Raw genomic sequence first — 12,827 nt, 5'->3', positions numbered from 1 at the left:
TAATTTTTGGGTGGGGATTGGGGGAGCTCACTTTGGGGACAGGGATATACGGTCGACATAGAATATTAGAGCAGATAATTAGTGTTTTTTGATTATATCATTAGCAAATTTAAAGATGAAGATTTGCATATTCCATTTTTCTTATGTGAGGTTTAAGTGTAGGTAATGACTGATTTGGCCAAGTTGCTATTTAATTTAATTTAATTTAATTTAATTTAATTTAATTTAATTTAATTTAATTTAATTTAATTTAATTTTATTTTATTTTATTTTATTGTATTTTATTTTATTTTATTTTATTTTATCTTATTTTATTAAACTAGATTATTTGCCTATTTCTTAAAATCATGTTTTGTTTTATATGTTTTGCTTTGTTTTGCATTTTTTGTTTTGTTTTTTGTTTCTTGTTTTTTGTTTTGTTTTTGTTTTTATCTTTTGTTTTTATTTTTGCGTTGTTTTAATTTTTTGTTTTGTTTTTATTTAGTTTAGTTTTTTATTTTTTGTTTTGTGTTTTTTATTATTTTATTTTGTTTTATTTTATTTTTTAAATGAAATGAAATGAAATGAAATTATTTCTTATTTTATTAATTAATTTCTTTTCTTTTGTTTTGTGTTTTGTTTTTATTTTCTATTATTTAGTTTTTTTATATATTTTATTTAATTTTTTAGTATTTTTATTTTGTATTAATTTTTATACTAAATAAAAAGTAATACAAAATAAAAATGTAATTTTATTAAATTAAATTAATTTTATTTTTTTATATTTTTTTTATTTTGTATTTTATTTTAATTTTTTTTTATTTATTATTAAGTAGATTATTTGTCTATTCTCATAAATTTAGTTTAGAGAGAATTTAAACATTTTTATTTCTAATTTTACTTATTACATGTTTTCCCACATCTCTAATGCTTCAATCTCTAAATGGCTGTCACAGATCAACATCATGAAAATTACTAATTAAGCGATTAGCCTAATGATTACAAACATGTCAGCACTTATAGCCTTCATTAACTTTGTTAAAATCCAACTTTTCAACCCATTACCAGGCTTAACATGTTTCACCAGGAGCGTAGAAACATTTCATTGCTTGTATGTGTGTGTGTGTGTGTGTGTGTGTGTGTCTGTGTGTGTGTGTGTGTGTGTGTTTGTGTGTGTGTGTGTGTGTGTGTGTGTGTGTGTGTGTGTGTGTGTGTGTGTGTGTGTGTGTGTGAGTGTGCAGTGATTTGTGTGGTCAAGTCTTGTCTTTTCTTTGTGCTCCTCTTGGACAGAATCAGGACATAGGCAAGTATTGTCACTCTGAACAATAGGTTGAATAGAAGAGGCCTGGTACAGCTGGTAGCTCACAGCATGGCACAAGGCAGATAGCCATTGCCTGACTTATCTCGCCTGGAGAACAACACTCAATAATCTCCCCTTTTCATTGGCTACATTAATTGCAACCCCATTCTAGCGCTTGCCTGCTTGAAACCTGCAGCACTTTCAGAATTTAATATCTATTTCTGAGCTAATACCGTGCTGTAGAATCCGACAATGGCATGCAATCATGAAAATATGCAGTGACGCAATACTGAATAGACCACTGTAGCCAATACAGCAGCAATGTGCGCTTGTTTATATGTGTGTGTGTTTGTGTTTGTGTGTGTGTGTGGGGAGGAGAGGGCAGCTTTGTTTCCATCCAGAGCTGCGAATTTCCTTAATGCGCCAAATTGAATAATTGCTTAAAGCACTCCTGAATAAAGCACTGTTTACGCGCTCTCATGTGTTCAAGACAGTAAAATCATCACTTCCTTTGAAATTAGCATAAATAATAAATATGTATTTATTTATGCAAATGAGGAAGCCATTTAAAGGAATAGTACACCCAAAAATTTAACTTCTGTCATTATTTACTCTCCTTTCACATGTTTCAAACCTGTTTGGTTTCCTTTGTTGAACACTAAAGAAGATATTTTGAGGAAAGCTAGAAATCTGTAACCGTTGACTTCCTTAATAACAGTCTTTCCTACTATGGAAGTCAATGGCTTCTTTTGTTTTGAACAGAATAAAGAAACTCATATTTCATACTTAGTCAGATTTGGAACCACTTGGAGTCACTTGAGTGATTGTAAAGAGTGAGTAAAGTGTCATTTTTGGGTGAACTATCCCTTTAAGTGCATTTTGCGAGAGAGGCAGATGACACACAGTATCAAACTCTGTCATGTTATCTTGTCAAGTGTTTTGATACAGTGCCTGGGGTTTGGGAAAATGATTGTGTAAGACCGTTCTAGGACTGTCTTATGATTATTCAAAATCATTTTGAGCATGAACTTTTGCTGAGGTGTTTTTAGGATTATTTACACAACATTTTAGATGGTGTGAGATGAGACAGATCCACTGGTTAAGGTCAAGTGATACTTCTGCGTCGAGTGCATGCAGTAGGTCCAATATATAGCCTTTGTATAGTCGCATATTTTTTACCATACTCTGACATGAACCCTTCACAAATTTGACTACATACCTAAGGCAAAGCAGAGTACAAGATCTGTGATTGGCTAGCTTGGTATACAGTAGCTGTGAGAAGTATAGGTGGGGCCGAGAGCCATGAAAGCAAGGTTGGTGGTGCGCTTGTTTTATGGTTTATTTCCACTGAGCGGCATGGTTGGGTACAGTACAGTACAGTATGCATTTACAGTGCATCCGGAAAGTAAATGCTGCGGAAAATGGATAAAATTAATTTATTTCCTCAAAGTTCTACACACAATATCCCATAATGACAGTATGGAAAAAAAAAATTCTAAATTGTTGCAAGTTTATTAAAAATAAAAAACCTGACAAGTCACATGTACAGTAAGTATTCACAGCCTTCGCTCAATACTTTGTTGATGCACCTTTGGCAGCAATTACAGCCTCAATTCTTTTTTAATTTGATTCCACAAGCTTGGCACACCTGTTTTGGGGAATTTTTGTCCATTCCTCTTTGCAGTGCCTCTCAAGCTCTATCAGGTTGGATGTTAAGCGACAGTGTACAGCCCTTTTCAGAACTCTCCAGAGATGTACAATAGGATTTATGTCTGGGCTCTGGCTGGGCCACTCAAGGACATTCACTGAGTTGTTGTGAAACAGCACAATTCTTGAGATTTTTTGGGTACAGCTTATTTGTTTTATGTTCAACCTACTTAAATTTGCAAAAACAATCAAGTTAACTTAATCGATTTGTGTTGGGGCAACATGAAGGAAATATGCCGAACCCTGCATTTTTTTTTACATGTGTTTGAATGATTGTCTATGGATGTTTCCCAGTACTGGTTTGCAGCTGGAAGAGCATCCACTGTGTAAAACATATGCTGGATAAGTTGGTGGTTCATTCTGCTGTGGCGAATGACAAAAGCCGAAGGAAAATGAATGAATAAATAAACGAACGAATGAATGAAAGAATGAGTGAATGAATTAGCGTTTAAGTGGATTGAACATACAACAATTAAGTTGTCCCAAAAAATCTCAAGAATTGTGTTGTTTCAGTCAGGCCCGGCCCAAACCAATTGGGCGCCCTAGGCAAGATTTCAGGTGGCGCCCCGTCACATCGCAGTAAATTCCACTGCCAGTGTATAGTCATAAGAAACTAAATAGCTTTTTGATCGACTACTACAAGCTGGAAAAACATCAGATAAATATGCCAATGCAATTAACGTTATTGCTGAATATATGTAATATTTACACATTTGCTTGAGGAAGTAATGATGGAGGTAATTATATTACTATTACTATGTTCCATAACATCTATGCACTTCTATAACTATAGCTGACGCTAAAACTAACAGATAGCACTATAGATATTTATTGATTAGAAATGTTATGCCATATCTGTCAACGTTGGGATGTAAAAAATTTGGGACAACAAATAGCTTCAAATGATAGAATACTTGTCAAACATTAGAAAATATTGACAATAAAAAAGGTTTAACCTATTAAAAACAATGGCTTATAAAGAAATTAAATAAAGCTATAAAATGTACTTTTAATTGTATTAAAGTTACTATATCGATTAAAGTTACTATAGTTATTTCGTGAAGAGCAGCAAATGAATCTCTTTGTGTTTTGTTTAAAAACAAAGATGTTAATGTAAGAATGCACAGATCTATATAAATGAATGAATGAATGAAGCATTCGACTACTTTAGTAACTGTTTGTGCTCATTTAAGAGAAAATTAGTTGTGTTTAAAATAAAACACGCAGGACAGAGCAAAAAAAAAAAAAAAAAAACGAAAAAAATAAGCACTTTTCCGACGGTCCCTTACTGAGAGCTCCACTCTCCCGGCTAAACAGAGCTGTGGTCATAATGTCGAGCGAAAAAAAAAAAGAAAGACAGCTCTGAAACATAACCAGCTTAGTCTTTTTGTAGGAAACACACTTTCGATCATTTTAGGGTAAGAGGTTTTTGAGTTATTGCCGTATATCACTGAATGTGTCAGGAATATCAAGAACAAAACCAACTTTACCGCGCTTATTTCTGGCGCCCCCCTGAATGTACAGCGCCCTTAGCATTTGCCCATACTGCCTATGCTACGGGCCGGCCCTGGTTTCAGTTCATTTTAAATAATTTTTGGAGTGCAGTACGGTACCAAAAGTGCGCAGCTAGACTCGCTGCCGAATGCCATTAGTTTACAGAAAATCTCATTTGTAAATTTGTTATATCTTATTTGTTGTAAGACTTATTTGCGTGTGCAACAACCAGATCAATAAATGTGCAAATAACAACACAGAAAGCACCATTTTAAAATACAAAAATAAAAAGGTTTATGTAAAATTGCTCACAAAATCTAGTAAACCATTTTTAAATTACACTGAGAGTAAATCCATTGTCTTTACAGCTGGGTCATGTCATTTACCTAGGAACAGCGTTAAATTTTATCATCAGAGGATAATTAATATAATGCTGTGGTTTCCAAGGAAGTGACGATTTAAATCCTCTCAAACACAAAGGATGGAAATTGTGCATTATTCTCAAATGTTTTGTGCAATATTTTGATTTAGTGTATTTGGGATGGAAACCTAGCAAATGTGTTGATGTGCATATCTTTTAATCTGATAAGCAGCTAGCTTATATCAGACTGAATTGAGCAGAAATGTTTTTATGCACATTTTCTGAGTTTATGTGCATCGTGGTGTTTTCATTCAGCGTTTTTTCATACAATGGCCTAAAAGGCGCATAAAACTATGTGGATGGAACATAGCTAGTGTGTGTCTCCTTTAAGGGCAGCTGCATCAACGAGTCTGTCTCTATTAGAGAGAGGCAGGCCAACAGTGCAGTGTGTGTGTGTTCTTACACACACACATAAACAAACACACATGCACTGCACACACACACATACACAGAGACCAAGGCTTCAGGGACAGAGCAAGAGGCCACAAATTGAGAAGCAAAGAGCAGCAAGTCAGGATGGAAGTTCAGGATTAAATGTATGCATTTTGATGCTAAATTAATGTAATAACAGAAAGTGGGTATAAAGTGTGTGCTGAAGGCATGTTATGGATCTTTTTAATGATAGAAGACAGCGACGGTGACCTTTTTTTATGTCTTTTTGAAAGGAGCTCCAATTTGAACGGCTTACCAGAGAACTCGAGGAGGAGAGACAGATTGTAGCCAATCAGTTGGAGCGATGCAGGTTGGGGGCGGAGTCTCCAGGTGCTGCAAGTGACAGGTAAGCAGCGGTTCTGAAAAACGAAATTCAATTTGACTGAATTTTCAGAGGTTCAAAGGAAAAGCTTATTCTGAAAAGGAAAATCTGCCTTTAGTGTTACCTCATTGAAATGTAGGGATCATTAAAGTATAGACCATTTCAATGTGGTGATGTCATTGGCCCATAAACATTTCCTGCTTGTTATCAAACTATTTTATGTCTGTAACAAGAAACAACTCAATCATAACTTAATGGTAAAACCGCTATCATGACATTATTTATCAATATATGGCTCTTTTTTGGATTCTCAGAAGCTATAGAAATTAAAAATGACAAACAGAAAATACGTTGAGACCATTGTTTTTGTTTACATCCCTCAAAATGGTCTATTGTTTTATACATCGTGCAACAGCTTTGTGTGAGAAATGTGCTTATATAGCAGTTTTAGAGAGAGTTTGGCTTTTTACTTTTGCGTTTGAATAAAAAAAATGCAGCTTTGCAATGTCAAACATTGGTTCTTGATGTCTTTTGTGCAAGTTTTGATTAATAGATGGCGTATGCATTTATTACAAGAACATCTGTACTGCTTTGCAAGATTACCATGAGGCCTGCTGAGCATGTTTTTCCCTTCGAAACACGCGCGTGATTGTAAATATTTGATTACCGTTGTTGATTTGGTTTTTAACCAGTATATAATTACCAATGGTGGAAATGAAAAGGAAGTTGTCTTATATTTTACTCACATTATGTGTCAATTGGCCTTTCTAGCATGCTTTTTAAAATGTTTTACAGCTTGATGGTTCAGTAGAGCCATTTTAGTATAATTTTTCCAATATTATTATTTTGATTATATTATAATATTTGTCTTTTCTTTTAGTTAATGTTTGTTTTATTTCAGGTGACAATTCATATATTGTTTTACTGTTAATTTCAGTTTTGAGTTACCGATAACTATTTCTGCACAGAATTTTGTTAATTATAATTTTTTTTTTTTTTTTTGGTGTATTCCCTTTATTTATCAGTGGTTGCCACAGCAGAATGAACCGCCAACTTATCCAGCATATGTTTTATGCAGTGGATGCCCTTCCAGCCGCAACCCAGCACTGGGACACCCATTCACTCTCACATTCACACACACAATCGCACACTACGTCCAATTTAGTTTATTCAATTCACCTATAGCGCATGTCTTTGGACTGTGGGAGAAACCGGACCACCCGGAGGAAACTAATGCAGACTCCATGCAGACTCCACATAGAAATGCCAACTGGCCCAGCCGCGACTTGAACCAGTGATTTTCTTGCTGTGAGGCAACAGTGCTAACTACTGAGCCACCGTGTCACCCAATATGTTATTATATATCAGTAATATGTCATCAAATGATTCTTGTTCTAACTATGCCTGAAGTATATAGTATGAAGTAATCTGTTGTTACACTGAAGTACATTTTTAGTTGAAATCTTCAATTAACGGTCATTATTTTGGACTCTCTTTCACAGAATTAAACAGCAATTAAAACAGGACATATTTTAATATATAGGAAAAAAAGCATCATTTAAAGCTGTTACACTTTAGACTTTTAATCCTTATAAATCCCCCTTTTAATATTCACTCAAATATCTCACCATGTACATCCCCAGCAGTTAATTATCGTTCATTTATACAGTATATCTGGTGTTCACTGTTCACCTACAAACATCCACCTTTATGCTAATCAGTTCTGGCTAATGTCACTTCACGGAATTATTATTCATGACTTGAACAACAATTATGCACAAATTTACATCGCTTTTACAAGCCTCAATTATCGAACTTCAGTGATAGCATTTAAAGCTTTTAAATGTCTCTTATGTGTCGCATTTAAACCACCCACTCCACACATTTTGGATCATTCGTGAAGGACACGTTTGACTGTATGTAACAGTATATAGTCTGTGCTCATATACTGTACAGAAACACAACACTCACTGTTCTGTGCTTCGTGTTTGTGTGTTGTGTGTGTCAGTATGAAGGACACGCGTGCAGCGATGCACAAACCGTCATCTCTTTCCCCACTGAATAATTACTTCATGGGAAATGGGTGTTTGTCAATTTACAATAAGCACATTCAAGCTTCAGGGTATTGTGAAAGTTTCACACTTAATGAATGTCATGGAAAGAGCTCTCCTGATAAATCAGAGACGTTTGCTGTAGCCATCGCTTCAGACAGATTTATTTACTGTACTGTCTAGTTAAACTGCAGTAGAGTTTTTGCTCGTCTTGTGCGTTGCCACAGTGAACTCTTCGTGCGTGTGTGTGTGTGTGTGTGTGTGTGCACACATGTCAGCTGCCCTGTTTGTTCTCCTCTCCTGTGAAGGAGTGTCTGTTTTGTTTTTTCAGATGGCTTCTGCTGTTTTGCCGCAGTATACAGACCATTTTTTTTCCTTTTGCTTAAAGAAGGTCCTATACACTACTCAACATAAATGAGCACATCCCATTATGATGCCATTTATCTATTTTTCAATGAATATAGGTTATACATTTTGGTGTATTTGAACAAAACAGATTTATTAATTGGATAATTTATTAAAATAACATTTTGGTCACCAAAAATTTTTAGAAATGAAACGATAATACATTTAAATTTATGTAGTTTTGTAAGTTCAAACTTACAAAAATGTCAACAATTTCTTTGTTTCTCTTGAATTTTGCTCTTTAAAAATATTTAGTTTTTCATATTTTTTCTCTAACATAAATTTGGTTGTACTAATTTTGAACCAATATCATAAGTTACTTTGTTAGATAAGCTCTAGATTTGGCTTCAATACTGACAAATCAAATGTCATTCATTCATTTTCTTGTCGGCTTAGTCCGTTTATTAAACTAGGGTCGCCACAGCGGAATGAACCGCCAACTTATCCAGCAAGTTTTTACGCAGCGGATGCCCTTCCAGCCACAACCCATCTCTGGGAAACATCCACACACACACTCATACACTATGGACAATTTAGCCAACCCAATTCACCTGTACAGCATGTCTTTGGACTGTGGGGGAAACCGGAGCACCCGGAGGAAACCCACGCGAAGGCAGGGAGAACATGCAAACTCCACACAGAAACACCAACTGAGCCGAGGTTCGAACCAGCGACCTTCTTGCTGTGAGGCGACAGCACTAACTACTGCGCCACTGCCTCGCCACAAATCAAATGTATATGCACAAATATCAGGCCTGTAGCCAGGGGGGGTTCGGATGGATTGAAAAACCCACCCCTTACTATAAAAAGTCCAGAATTTGTCCCATACATGAGTTCATTTTTCCTATTTTTACTGCTATGCCATTGTAAATAGGAAAAATAATTAATCAAAAAAGGCTTTAAAACTAAGCGGAATCCTATGCTGGCTGTCACTTCGGCGTGACTTAAGCGAATCAGTTGTTTTTAAATGGAGAAAACATTTCACAAGTAACATTTATTCTAAATCTTGGACTTATTCTTAAAACAAGGAATGATCAATAAAAGATGTGAAGCACCATATTAAAGATGTGAAGCGGCCCATTTTAAGATTAACTTTAACACTAATTTGGCAACTGTTGGTAGCATGAATTTTCAAATGTATTTCTTTTACAAGAAATGCTAGAAAAATCATGAAGCTCTAATATTATTATTGTTGTTATTATTATTATGTTAGATTTTTTTTGTCATTCAAATGGCCAAATTCTGACTAAGGAAAGTTAAATGTGCTGGCCAGGGGTGCGTTTCCCAAACAACGACATAACTCAAGGCTGAACTATCATAGTACAATGCATCATTTGGGAAAAGAACCATGTAGTGACGAGTGTTTGCCAAAACCGTAGTTACTTTGTCGCAGATCCATGATTTGAACCACGTTAGTTATAGCGTAAAATGCCCATAATGATGCTCTAAACAAGGTGGAGCAATAATTTCTTTAGAGATAAAAATCCAATATTAGTTTTGGTAAAAACATGCACTCGTTTTTTATATTAATGAAAATATATGTAAACAGCACAAATAGGGACAGTGTTTCCTTTACAAATATTATTAAGAATATTGCATATTCTATTCCAAAACAAAAAATTACTGAGCTAATCTCATATAAATCATATAAATCGTTAGGCTAATGGTTGTAATTTACAGTAGGCCACAATAACAATAACAATTATTAATGTATTATTATTATTATTATTATTATTATTATTATTATTATTATTATTAAGTTTGATATTGATTATTTATTTTTTGAAAAGTCTACTTTTACAATTTGACACATTTAAACCACTGCAGAAATGTTCTACCCAACAGACCCATGTCATATACAGTACAGACACATTTCTTAATTAATAACCAACTATAAATTAAAAGCATTAATGTGTGCTATATATTTTTGTTTTCACAAGCTTTGGAGACGCAATGTAAATTCTAAATTTTAAATAATAGGTCACCTATAGCTTTCATCAAGAGCCACGGCTGTGTTCAAAATAGCCTAAAAGTGCACTACTAAGAGAACACAATTTTCAAAATGAAGATCGGTAAAACTGAACTGTAAAAATACTTTAAAAGCAAATCACACCTAAAAGAGATGACTTTAATGGTTTTTTTTTTAATCATTACAAGTGTAAATGTTGGAAAGTTCTAAATGAATAGGGCATAGTGATGATAACTGGGAATAGAACACAGTCCGGAACTATGCTTCTAACTACAGCTGTACAGGTGTAGTTGGAAACGTACAAGTTTGCCATGCAGTTTACTAATGTTAGTTGGTTTGATAGATTTACGAAACGCCAAATCAATGAACTATGTTTGTAATGATAGAACTTGAAAATTTAGTTTGCTAACAATGGTTTTTTTTAAATGCAACATTTGCATTATTTGCATAACAAATGACATTAGGCCACAGACTTTAACAGATTCTTATTTTTGTTTCTAATAATATATGATGTAATACATTTGGATTTAAAATATATTTCTTTATTCTAAATCTTTAGGAAACATTTTGGTACACCAGAAAGTGTGGTTCACATAAACATCTGACAAGCTAATTTAGCTAAAAACTGCTTAAAATGTCACTAAAATGCAGTGTTTAAATGTCATAATATAATAGAAAATCAGGCGTATAACTGCAGAAAGCTCTCCTAAAACGAAACACTCCTTTCAACAGGCTGGCTATGGGCCTGAATATAATATTGTAAAGCTTTCTTTAGAAATATTTATGTAAATAAAAGATTTGTGAGGGGTTTACTCACATATGTTGAGCACTGTAGCTGCCATTCTTCATGCAACCCGTTACCTTTAACCTTTCTCTACATGGAATTCCTGTTGTCCCCGTCAGCTGTCGCTGTACCCTGATGACCGGTGTCCTTTGACCCCTCCTTTGCAGATGGTGACGCTTTCTGGCAGCCTTTAGCACACACTCGTCTGCCGGTTTAAGACAGTGGCATCTACATTCTGTTGTTTATTCAACCAAATTCACTCCTATCTTGTCAATTCTATCTTCTTCTATTCCGACTGCAAATGCACAAGTATGTTAATACCCTGTGATTAGGATTTGAAAATTTGTGTCAGAGAGATGAACGCGGCAGTTAGTAGACTGTAACAATGTGATTGATGTTCCCTGGTAATGGTTTCTTAATGCCTGGCAAATGGAGCGGATCTTTTTTGCTTTTCATTGACTTATTGGAAGATGAGATGAGGGCCCATTCTACCAAACGGATGCCATTTGTGTTCCGCATAAGTATATGTGTGAAAAATAACTAGGAATAGAAACAGCTGATGGCCAACTTTTAGACACGCATGGTATTATTCATGGAATAACACATCAACAAAGCAACAGTTAGTTTACCTTCAATTTTTAATAGTCTTTTGTCATGAGCATGGCCAAATGGCGAGCGCATGATACACAAAAGACAAAAGTGTGTTGTCTTTACTCTGTCTATATACAATGCATTTGTAGTTGTAAAGTGATAGATTACTCAGAAGTGACATTTTATGTAGATAATGTTTTTTTTTAGTTTAAAGCTTTATTAATTTCCTTTATGGAAGCACATTGTGACATGATATGGTGCTTCACATATAACAAGAATGACGCACTTAACACAATAAATACCAACACATCAAGTACACAAGCAAAAAGGTCGCTGGTTCAAGCCTCGGCAGGGTCAGTTGGTGTTTCTGTGTGGAGTTTGCATGTTCTTCCTGCGTTTGTGTGGGTTTCCTCAGGGTGCTCCGGTTTCCCCCACAGTCCAAACACATGTGGTACAGGTGAATTGGGTAGGCTAAATTGTCCGTATGAGTGTGAATGAGTGTGTATGGATGTTTCCCAGAGATGGGATGCGGCTGGAAGAGCATCCGCTGCGTAAAAATGTGCTGGATAAGTTTGCGGTTCTATCTGCTGTGGCGACCCCAGATTAATAAAGGGACTAAGCCGAAAATAAAATAAATAAAATCAAATAAATATAATAAAAAAAACAAAATAATAATTAGGGATGTCTCGATCAGTTTTTTTTCCTCTTAAGTCAGAGTCAATTGATTTTAAGTATCTACCGATACTGAAACCTGATCCGACACGTCATAGCGTCTCTGCAACAAAGTGATGTCATGCTGCACGCGTTGCTTCTGTGTGAAGTCAAGAAAGAGGTCTAACTCTGTCCATCGATCCATCGATTGACTACATTTGTTATGTAAACAAATTGCTTTGGACACAAAAGTAAATGTATAAAGATTTGTAAAACATCTTATTGTCCTTACATGTTGCCCAAGGGGCATCCACTCAAAATAATTGTTTAAGGGGTGTGTGATGTCAGAATTTTTGAGCCCAACTTTACAATTCCTTGAAGACAGCTATTTTTATTTATAGACAGTGAGGAAAAACAACAAATAAAATAATAGGAACAAATACTTTCAAAAAACAAATTATAAGGTCTTAAGAATAACTCTCTCGACATTAAATGAGTTGAGCTTCCACAATAAAACAGTCTCTGATGAGCCTTATTAATAATTGTATGTGTAGAACTTTAGAACATTAAAGAAGATTTTAGACTGTGGTTAATCCTTGGCTCTATTTTAACAATCTAGGCACAAAGTCTAAAGTGCATGGCACAAAAGTATTAAGGGCGTGTCCAAATCCACTTTGCTATTTTAAGGACGGAAAAATACGCTCTGCGCCCCAGCGCATGA

General features: G+C 34.9%; 1 protein-coding gene across 8 annotated transcripts in view; it reads left to right on the top strand.

Moving 5' to 3' along the window:
* The window catches only part of pkp4 (plakophilin 4), a 95,477-nt gene that overhangs the window by 20,276 nt on the left and 62,374 nt on the right, over nucleotides 1-12,827 (top strand). For 4 of the 8 annotated variants that reach the window (XM_017356584.3, XM_068221907.1, XM_684979.10 and 1 more), the window contains exon 3: nucleotides 5,567-5,679. In XM_017356584.3, coding sequence (XP_017212073.1) covers nucleotides 5,567-5,679 — 113 coding nt within the window. Of the gene's footprint in view, nucleotides 1-4,787; nucleotides 5,438-5,566; nucleotides 5,680-12,827 lie in introns of those variants that run through there. The other 4 variants (XM_073953759.1, XM_073953757.1, XM_073953758.1 and 1 more) reach the window with 3 other exon arrangements.

The sequence above is a fragment of the Danio rerio genome, chromosome 6 (assembly GCF_049306965.1).
Source record: "Danio rerio strain Tuebingen ecotype United States chromosome 6, GRCz12tu, whole genome shotgun sequence".
NCBI lineage: Eukaryota > Metazoa > Chordata > Actinopteri > Cypriniformes > Danionidae > Danio > Danio rerio.
This window is presented reverse-complemented; position numbering and strand designations above follow the sequence as displayed.